The 10,865-nt window shown below is 35.8% G+C and overlaps 1 protein-coding gene across 5 annotated transcripts in view; it reads right to left on the bottom strand.

The window, feature by feature from the left end:
- The window catches only part of Syncrip (synaptotagmin binding cytoplasmic RNA interacting protein), a 40,064-nt gene that overhangs the window by 8,019 nt on the left and 21,180 nt on the right, over positions 1-10,865 (bottom strand). For all 5 annotated transcript variants that reach the window (XM_075965031.1, XM_075965036.1, XM_075965032.1 and 2 more), the window contains 4 exons: positions 9,898-10,033; positions 7,511-7,716; positions 3,825-3,974; positions 3,410-3,531 (listed from right to left, as the gene is read on the bottom strand). In XM_075965031.1, coding sequence (XP_075821146.1) covers positions 3,410-3,531; positions 3,825-3,974; positions 7,511-7,716; positions 9,898-10,033 — 614 coding nt within the window. The remainder of the gene's footprint in view (positions 1-3,409; positions 3,532-3,824; positions 3,975-7,510; positions 7,717-9,897; positions 10,034-10,865) is intronic.

Genomic DNA, 10,865 nt, shown 5'->3' with positions numbered 1-10,865 from the left:
ACGACGAAAGCATAAAATTACAGCTTCAAAAGAATGATAAAAAGCAATCACAAAAGTAACTCATGTTGGGTCTGGAGAGACGGATCAGAGGTTAAGGGTATTTGCTGCTCTTGCAGAGGACCTGGGTGGGTTCTCAGGACAGACATGGCACCTCACACTCCCAGAGGATCCAACACCCTTTTTCGGACCTCCATGGGCCTTTGTTATGTAATGTACATACACTCATTAATACCATAAATAAAAAAAACCTTAAAAAAAGAAACCGAAGTTAAAACTCTTTAATAGTCTAATTCATTCTAACACCAGAGCATATTTACTTAAAACTTGGATGCATGTATTATTGACCTGAGCTCAAAAATACCAAAAAACATATGAAACAATTTTTCCTTGTAAAATAATTTACTTTCATATTTATTTACTTATTCTGGAAGAAGGGGAAAAACGAATATGCCATGAATCAATCTTCTACCAAGTCAAAAAACAATTTCTGGGAGATGGTTGATTCTCTCCTTCCACCAGTGGATGGAGAGTCCTGGGACAGAACCTGATTTGAAAACTTGACAGCTAGCAACTTACTTGCTTCGTTACATCACCAACTCCAGAAATAATTTCCCTTTTAACACTCAATTCATAAAAGCATTTTCCTATTCCAACATAAACACATAAAAAACATCTAGGGGCTAAAGAGATGGCTCAGAGGTTAAGAGCACTGACTGCTCTTCCAGAGGTCCTGATTCAATTCCCAGCAATCAACATGGTGGCTCACAACCATCTGTAATGATATCTGGAGCCCTCTTCTGGCATGCAGGCATATATGGAGGCTGAACACTATATACATAAATAAATCTTAAAAAAAAAAAACAACACTATTCTGACACAAAAGGTTTTCAGACTGACCTTTTTTGATGGTTTATATTTTTTGTTGATATTTTTTATTGTTTTTTTTTTCCTTCAATTTTGGATTTCTTCTCTGTGTACCCCCTAGATGATCCAGATTTCACTCTGTAGACCATGTTGGCCTCAAACTCAGAGATCCACCTGCCTCTGCTTCCCACATGCTAGGATTAAAGGTGTGTACCACCACCACCAGACTTGATAGAGTACGATTTTTTTTTTATTCTGGCATAATAAGTAGTAAATTATCTTTTTCTGGCTTAAGGAACACAAACCAAGCAGCTAATCTATGCAATAATTCTCATTAAGGATAATGGTTCCATTCCAACTCCTACCACATCTAGGGATATAAGTGGGTGCTATTGCTACCTAGAAAAAGCTGGGAGATGTTGATACTGTCTTATAATCAAAAAAAATTAAAAACCTAAAATGTCAATAACAAAAAAACAGAGGGCCAGAACCACTGCCTTGGTTCAATGCCATCTCTTCAATAACTGATCTTAGACAAGTTGAAATCTGTGCATCAAGAATTTCCTCATCTAAAACTGAGTAAAAGACTAAGATGCAATGTGAACTTTCAAATACGTTATAGGTTTTATCAAGTCAGAAATGTAATTTCTCTAATCCCAATCTAGAATAGTTTCTGATACTTATATCTGGTATCACTCTAATAATCTCTAACTGTCTTCTAAAGGGAATTATCAAAATATTATTTTTATTACATACAGACTAATATATTCAAGAATTTGAGACTATAAAAAACTCTTTTCTTCTTTTAGGCTTCAACCACCAAAACAATACAGCTCACTTCTTAAGGTCTTAAACAAAAATAAAGATCACAATGATAACTGTTTCATAAGATATCTGAAAAAATATATTTGATACCAAATTACTTAGTTAGCATTTGAACTTACCATCCATCCACTAGACATTTAACTATGTGTACAAGAATGTGGTCACTTCTTTGATTATGAAATAACAGGCATATGTAAAAAGGATCTTCCTTTACTCACAGAAAACTGTCCTTAATTAAATACTTGTAACTAATATGGTGGACCACACCTTTAATCCCAGGAGGCAGATGCGGGGGGGACCAAGAGTTCAAGGCCAGCCTGGCCTACAGACCAAGTTCTAGGACCTTTACGGTTGCTACACAAAGGAACTCTGTCATGAATGAGTTAGTGAGTGAGTGAGTGAATGAGTGAGTGAGTGAATACTGATTTTATGTTAAACAGCAATTACCGCCTTTATCCCTAACAATTTGTAAACTGCTATCTTCATTTCTTAGACTCAAAGTTTCCCTTTCCTTTTTATAAAGACATGTGGCTTTGTGTACATCATAAGAGGGCATGGTCCAGCACACTGAACAAAACCAAAGGCCAACTTCTGCTGGAGTCCTACAATTTCCAGTACCCTGGAAACTGAATCAACTTTCGCAAGATGACTGTGAGTCATCATCACCTCTCTAGCACCTACTTTTTTTTTTCTTCTTACTAAGATTTTTTTTATTTTGTTTGTGCATGAACAGGCATTATGCTTCATGTGTGAAGGGATAAGGAACAGATCTCAAATCAACAGGCTTTCTTACCCCCAAGGAATCTTGAGGATCCCTCTATTACCTGAACACACACACACACACACCTCCTTGTAGATACTCTATGAAAGTGTCTCCAATTAATATAATTCATCACATCTATTTTCTATAGTTTATTGTATATGTTTATGTATGCACAAGTATACATAAATAAAACTGCCCAGAGGAGCATCAGAATTAACCTAAACTAGAGTTATGGAGGTTCTAAGATTCCAGATGTGTATGTTAGAGACTCAATTCTGGCCCTCTAGTAGAGCAGCAAACAGCAAACATCCTTAACTGATGCTAAGTCATCTCTTCAACGACTCTAACTTATTTAATATTTTATTTTACTATCTATCCCCATTTCACAAGGTCTATTCATCATCATATGAAATCTGAGTAATGGGGTATATGTTAAATAAATCTCTATATCTCTTTGGTGTAAAGGTAACAACCTAATAAAAGACAGAATATTCTATAACTCTCTGAGAAGAAATTCTCATTGAGGCATGGTGGCACACACCTTTAATCCCAGCACTTGGAGAAGCAGATAGCACTCTCTGATTTCAAGGCTAGTCTGGCTAGAGATTGCTACACAGTGAGCACTCACTATTTAAAAAAATAAATGAAGATAAAAACATCGAGATGAGGAATCCCCATCTTTTGCCAACAATATTGTCATATAGATCACTAATATGAATTATACAGTAACATTAAAGAGTCTGCTTCCCTTTGCTCAAATATCAGCTACTAGGAATTACCACAAATACGGTCAACAGCAAGACCTTTGTAAATATTTATTTAGATCCTTGCCATTTTTCTATTACCCAAAGTTCTCAATTCAAGTTGTTTTCAAACGGTACTTAATGTTTCAGTGATACAAAATATACCAAAATTATATGTTTACAATTTTCTTTAAATTATACAAATTTTACTCACATTTGATTCTTTGCTGCTTGCCTCTGAGCTTTCCTTTCTTTTCTCTTCTGATCTGGTGGCTTAGCAAAAACGATTTCAATATTTTCTCCCTCCAAGTCTTTACCATTCATTTCTTCCATAGCCTTTAAAAAAAAATAATCAATATGAACAAAGGCCTTTCAAACATTAAAACTTTGAAAAAATACTTAACATTAGCTCTGAAAGCTTCAGAAAATTAGATAAAACATGGATGGGCTTTAAAGATCCTCATCTTCACAATTTTTACTTAAGAAATTGGGTAAAATCAATAATAAGGTTTTGCTTGAATAAATTCCATAACTTGAACTTTGCCTTCAATTTATAAAGCATGCTGATTTTATGACTAAAAATGTTGATTTAATTTAGATGCCTAGAAAAATTTCTACCACTTGTTTACCTTGACAGCACCATCTCGCTCATCAAAATGAATAAAAGCATAATCTTTTAGCTTCTTCACTCGTTCCAGTTTCCCAAACTGACTAAATGACTTTTCTAAAATTTCTTCTGTTACAGTATTGGCAAGGTTGCGAACAAACAGCACTTTTACCTAAAATAAAAAAAAAACAAATTCTCTAAATATTTCCAAAAAGTTCAAGTTCCAAAAAGCAACCACCCCACCCTACAGTTACCTTGAATTACAACCAGTTATATATAATATTTTAACTCCTGTGGGTAAGTATCAAGGAAGAAATATGCTGGTAAAGTTTAAAAAGTAAGCTATTACAAAACAATTTCTACCATGAAAAATGTGCTCACCAGTCATTAGCAAATAAGCAGACTAAAGCTAACGTAAACAACACACTTTTAATCCCAACTCAGAAGACAGAGGCAGGAGGATCTGTGAGTTACAAAATGTTAATGCTTGAAATGTTAGTGAGGATGTAGAACAAGAGACACTTTCATTCGCAGTGTAAGGGATGAAAAATGATACAGACCCTATAGAAGACAGCTACTTACAAACTAAATATAGTCTTATTCTCTTATTGTTCCCTGTTATTTACCAGAGAGGTGATATTTTATGTTCATATAAAAACCTGCATCCAGCTGGGCAGTGGTGGCGCACGCCTTTAATCCCAACACTTGGGAGGCAGAGGCAGGTGGATTTCTGTGAGTTCGAGACCAGCCTGTTCTACAAGAGCTAGTTCCAGGACAGGCTCCAAAAACCAGAGAAACCCTGTCTCGAAAAACAAACAAACAAACAAACAAACAAACAAAAAAAGCCCTGCATCCAGATGCTTTTAATACCCTTATTTAAAACTCCCCCAAATTAGAAGGAATCAAGATATCCCTCAGAATGTGAATGGACAAAGAGAACAAAATGTATAGTTAGTTATAAGCCAAGACAGAGTTGGTGCACATCTTTGATCAACCCCACCACTCCATTCACTCAGGAGGCAGAGGAATCCACAGGCGTTTCAGAATAGCCAGTTCTATTCAAAGAAAAATGGGGGAAAGGGAAAGGGGAGGGAAGGGCGCATGAATTCTTTTTTTGCTAGAGTCATAATACTACAAAGAGGGCACTTAAAATGTTATCACCACCCAGAGAAATCTGTATGTTGCATGATTCCAATCATGTGACATTTTAAAATGTTAAGAGATGAGTCGCTATCAAAATCTGAGAGATAACTGGACAAAGCACAAGATTATTCAGGGCAGTAATACAATTTCCATGATGCTATAATAGAGACTACATATTGTAATTGAAATCTTAACTCCCTCCCAAAAACCCATATTTTTGTCTAAAGGCTGTGGTATTTTAGGAAGATTGTAGAACTAGGCCTAATGAAAATTAGGTGTGTCCTTGAAAATACCGTAGGACCCAAGACTCTCTTCTTCCTTTTTTGCTTGCTACCTGCCCTAAGAAGCTTCTTTTATCATGTTATTTCCATAGCATATGATACTGTTTATTATACATTGTTACAAGACCAGAAAATATGATGACCAAGCAACAGTGGATTAAAATCTCTGGGAAATTATAAACTCCAACTTTTTCTTCTTGAAAGTTCACTCAATTACTTTATTAAAATGTTCTAACACTCATTGATTTGCAGTTGTCAAAAACCCATAAACTACATAAAATATGAAATCCAACGAAAGCTGTGTTTATTTTTTCTTATTTTTATGTATGAGTGTTGCATGTGTATCTGTACACCATTTGCATGCATTGCCTTTGGAGGACAGAAGAGGGCACCCCAGAACAGATGGGCTGTGGATGGGGGATTCAAACCAAGGTACTCTGAAGACCAAAGTGCTCTTAACTGCTGAGCCATCCCTTCAGGCTCAAGCTATGTAATTCTAAAATGTCCAATATAGGTTCATTTTAACAAATATAGCATACTGGTAGTCCAGAAGGATAGGATGTAGTTGGAATTATAGGAAAATTTCTGGATAGAAAACCTAACTTAAAGGGTAAAATTATATACATTATATGTTTAGCTTTGATATTTTCGTGATTTCAAAATAAAAAATGGGTCAGTTCTGTGTGGAGGAGTGATGGTGCCCACATTTAATCATAGTAGTGAGATCAGACAGATCTCTGAGTTCTGGCCAGTCTGATCTATAATAGCAACTTCCAACAAATAGGAGTTTTTTTGTTGTTGTTTTGTTTTGTTTCATGTGCACTGGTGTAACAGTGTCAGAACTCCTGGAACCGGATGGAGTTAAGGACAGCTGTGAGCTGCCATGTGAGTGCTGGGAATTCAACAGGTCCTCTAAAAGAACAATCAGTCCTCTTAACTGGCTTGGCCATCTCTCCAGGCCCTGAACAGTTAATTTCTAAAAGATATGAACCCCATGTTCTCTAGGATAGCCCATTCCACGTTCAACACAACACAGGTGATCAAAATTAAGACTACTTTTGAATCATTGGAGAAAGTGCTTAAAGTATTAGTAAAATGCTAAGAGTTTAAGCTTGGTACACTTGCCATACATGCGGGACCATGCATTCAATTTCTAGAAAGATCTGACTTCCTCCTCCTCATTTCCACCATCCTGAAAATTTCTCAAAATACAATTATTATAAAATGTAATTTGGGGGTTATGAAGTATTAGTCTGCCGAGTGGTGGTGGTGCACACCTTTAATCCCAGCACTCGGGAGGCAGAGGCAGGTGAGTTCGAGTTCAAGCTGGTCTACATAGCAAGTTCCAGGACAGGCTCCAAAGCTACATAGAAATCCTGTCTTGAAAATAAAGTATTAGTCCTTCTTAATATATGTATAGTATTTAAAACTGTTACTCTAAAGTTGTATCCCCAGAAAGAAGAGACACTGCCCTCTATAGATTTAAATAAGCTAGTTGTATTTAACAGAACCTTTTAACTATTAAAGTGGTTCCTAAAAGACAAGACAATCTGCAAAACTGCACTTTAAGAGTTATCTCAAGAATTAGTCTCAACTGTTTGTAGAAGCAGAATACTTAATAATATCCAAACATTGCTAAGTTAGTATAGTTCACTTTTATTTTTTAAGGGGTACTACTTAATAAATGGGGGGGGGGGGGCGCAAAGCAACATGTAATTAATGACACCACCCTCAAATACTCAAAAGAAAGTGCTCTAGAATCTACACAATAAATTGTGGTGCGTGCCTTTAATCCCAGCACTCAGAGGCCAAACTCTTGAGTTCATGGCCAGGCTTAAGTACAGAACAAGTTCCAGGAAAGAAACACTGTCTAGGAAAACCGCCAATAAATAAACAAATAAATAAAAAAATAAATAGCCATCTCTATAAATACAAATTAATAAGATGAGGGCAAGAGAAATGCTCAGAGTTTAAGAGCACTGGCCAGAGATCCTCATTTCAATACCCAGCAACCAAAAAGGTGGCTCTCAACCTCTATGAGATCTGGTATGCTCTTCTGATGTGTGGACACATACATCAGCAAAACACTACACAGAAAAAATAAATTTTTAGAAAAATGCGATAAATGCCTAAAGACTTCTATTTTCATTTTCCATGCACTCATATTTCTTACTCTTAGCTTCAAAAACATCATTTAAAACAATGCATACAATCCATTTAGTAGTAAGTCTTCTCTCATCCTCCTATTAACACAATAAAAATTGCTTTACTTAACAATACTTACCTTTGCCATAACTTCAGGATCAGGATCTTCTATGGGATCAGCCCATTCAACAGTTCCAACATTTCCCCAGACTTTGACTTTACCACTCATTAACCTACGCCTTGCCTGGGCAGCTGTTTTGTGATCTTCATATTCCAGAAAGCAAAAGCCTCTATTTTTTTTCTTATCATCAGGTTGGTGATATAAAATGACATCTGTGAGACCCTCTGAAATTAAGCAAACATTCCAGAAAAATAAGTTAAGTAGCAAAAACATATAACAGCTAAAGCTTTGTTTTACTAAGACACTATTTAAATAAAAAAATGAGAAATAATCTTATTTTCTAACCTAGACACTTTTACAAAGATTAATAACTATTTTGAAAAGGACCAAAAGCCAGGTGTGGTGGTGACACACACCTTTAATCCCAATACCTGGGAGGTAGAGGTAGGAGGATCTCTGTAGTTCAAGTCTACCCTGAACTACAGAGTTCCAGTACAGCCAGAGCTGTTAAACCCTGTTTCTAAGAAACAATAACAACAAAAAAGAAAGAAATATATATTCCCAAAGATCCAAATAATTTTCCAAATAAACCCTATTCTAGTATTCTAAGCCCAGAAAATCCAACAAGAGCAAAATATTTAACTAGCCCCAAGAACTGTTTTGATTCCAATAAATCTATGAGGCAAATAAAAAAAATTCTATTATTTAGAAAAATGCCATCACATTGTCAAACATGGTTAACTTAATTCACTACATTAAAATTCCACTGAGAAGGGAGTGGTCACGTGCACAAGAACACACGTCTTTATCCTAGGTAAAAACTGAGCTATATATCCACAGTCCTAACTTTTTGTGTTTGACATAAAGCCTCGCTATTTTGCCAGGTGGTGAAATTTGTTTAAATGGCATTTTTTTCTGTTCTCAAATATTGATGGAAATTTCAAAAATTTTCAAATGAGAGAGTAAATATTGCTAATGCTGAGCACTTTTCTATGTTTCTAAATACTTAAATAATTTTCTGAACATTGTAGGCAGATAATCAATTTTATTTTTTTTTATTTATTTATTATGTATACAATATTCTGTCTGTGTGTATGCCTGCAGGCCGGAAGAGGGCACCAGACCTCTTTACAGATGGTTGTGAGCCACCATGTGGTTGCCGGGAATTGAACTCAGGACCTTTGAAAGAGCAGGCAATGCTCTTAACCACTGAGCCATCTCTCCAGCCCCCAGATAATCAATTTTAAAAAATATACCATGTTAACCATAAATCTCCACTTATAACACTTGTTCCTTAACATGGGAGAAAGCTTCATTCATATGTAACAATTAAAAACTAACAGTTTGGAAATAAACACAAAGCAAGGAGAGGATGTACAACAATTTCACAGACTGAATCAAATTACAGCTGTATTCCCAAGTTTAGTTTTTCTTATTCTTTTTTTTGTTTGTTTTTTGTTTTTTGTTTTTCGAGACAGGGTTTCTCTGCGGCTTTGGAGCCTGACCTGGAACTAGCTCTGTAGACCAGGCTGGTCTCGAACTCACAGAGATCCCCCTGCCTCTGCCTCCCGAGTGCTGGGATTAAAGGCGTGCGCCACCATCGCCCGGTTTGTCTTACTATCTTTTAAGACAAGGTCTCAGGGCTGCAGAGATTGCTCAGTCGCTAAGAGCACACAATGCTCTTCCAGAAGTCTCAGTTCAATTGCCAGCACCTACATGGTGGCTCACAATGTAGGCCCTAATGCCTATTCTGGCATGCAGGCATACATAAAGATAAAGCATTGCTGCTAAGCTCTGGAATGACAGCTGGGTATTTATGTGCCAACACCAGGCTTTATGTAGCTATGGGTATCAAACCTAAGGTTTTGTGAATGCTAGGTAAACACTCTGTCCCCAGCTCTGTATACTCCTAAATTATCTTAACTGCCAGGAAATTACCTCCAAAACCTCTGTGTACATTTGCTGTTTAAAGTTATTTATGTTTATGGATGCGTTTGCTTACGTGTCTGTGCCTGGTACCCAGAATCACCTAAAACTGATGGTTGAGAACCGCCAAATGGGTACTAGAAATCCAACTCCAGTCCTCTGGAAAAGCAACCAATGCTCTTAACAGCCAATCAATCTCTAATTCACTGTCTGCTTATCTGACAATGCACACACAGTTTTTCTTTGTATCCCTGGCTGCCCTAGAACTCAATAGATCGCCTGCCTCTGCCTCCCGAGTGCTGGCATTAAAGGTGTGCACCGTCACCATCTGCCTTGCATAAGAACACAATTTACCTCATAAAAATAAGTAAAAATTCTTATTCAACAAATATAGTTTATAGTATTTAGAACACTTGGCACAAAATATTCCCTTCATTACTGATAAGGTTGTACCTCCTGCCCATTAAATATAACCTTACCTGTCACTTTACTAAATTCTTCAAGAATCTGTTCCTTGGTTTTACTCTTAGGAATAGAGCCCACGAAAAGCCTATTGTTGGCAACTGAGATGCAGACACCAATGTGCTTTCCGGAACGAATTTCATGATTATTATACTGAAAGAAGAAAAAAGTGTATCACATTTTAAAATTATTTTTATTATATATTCAATATAGAAGGTCAACTATTAGGATTGTGAAGACAAAAAGACACAAGGTGGCATCAAAAGAAACAGGAGTCGACATGATTAAATTACATTATATGAATGCATAGAAATACAATATATTTTTAATTATGTCCAATTATAAAGTTTAGCATAATTCCCATTTTAGAAAGAATGACAATTAAAAATAAGATTTAAAAAAAAAGGCCAAACAAGCTCATGATTTAAATGTCAGTTTGTTTTTTCATTATTTTAGTGTAGGAATCTTGATATTAGGCACTGTTTTGTAGCAGTTTTTATTCATAACTGCTGATTCTACAGCATCTTAATCACTAAAATCATTTTTCCATCCAGGTATCCAAACAATGGAAATCTCATTCACGACGAAGTTTCCTGCTTCCAAGGTAACCACAACATACTTAAATACATTTTTCTCATTCCCAAGTCCTCTTGTAACAAGTTTCAAAAAATATAAAGTAATAAAAAAAAACCTTAAATCTAAAGATTAAAAATTTTTTTAATTCTAAATTTAGCCTTATTCTTATCCCCCTAAAATTTCATCTTCACTAAATATGCAATAAAAACCAAAAGAAAAAAGACTAGTTGTGATGTGTGTTTGTATATATCTTTTATACTTGGCGTTTTGCCAAGTATAAAACTACAAAAAAAAAGTAAATGTGATATTCTAGTAACCATATTCTATACAGTGGTGAGATATGGAAGAGCACTTCAAAATACAATCTTACTATTTACAAAACGGTTTGGGGGGGGGTGTTTTGTTTTCC

Source organism: Microtus pennsylvanicus, chromosome 3 (assembly GCF_037038515.1).
Source record: "Microtus pennsylvanicus isolate mMicPen1 chromosome 3, mMicPen1.hap1, whole genome shotgun sequence".
Classification (NCBI taxonomy): domain Eukaryota; kingdom Metazoa; phylum Chordata; class Mammalia; order Rodentia; family Cricetidae; genus Microtus; species Microtus pennsylvanicus.
This window is presented reverse-complemented; position numbering and strand designations above follow the sequence as displayed.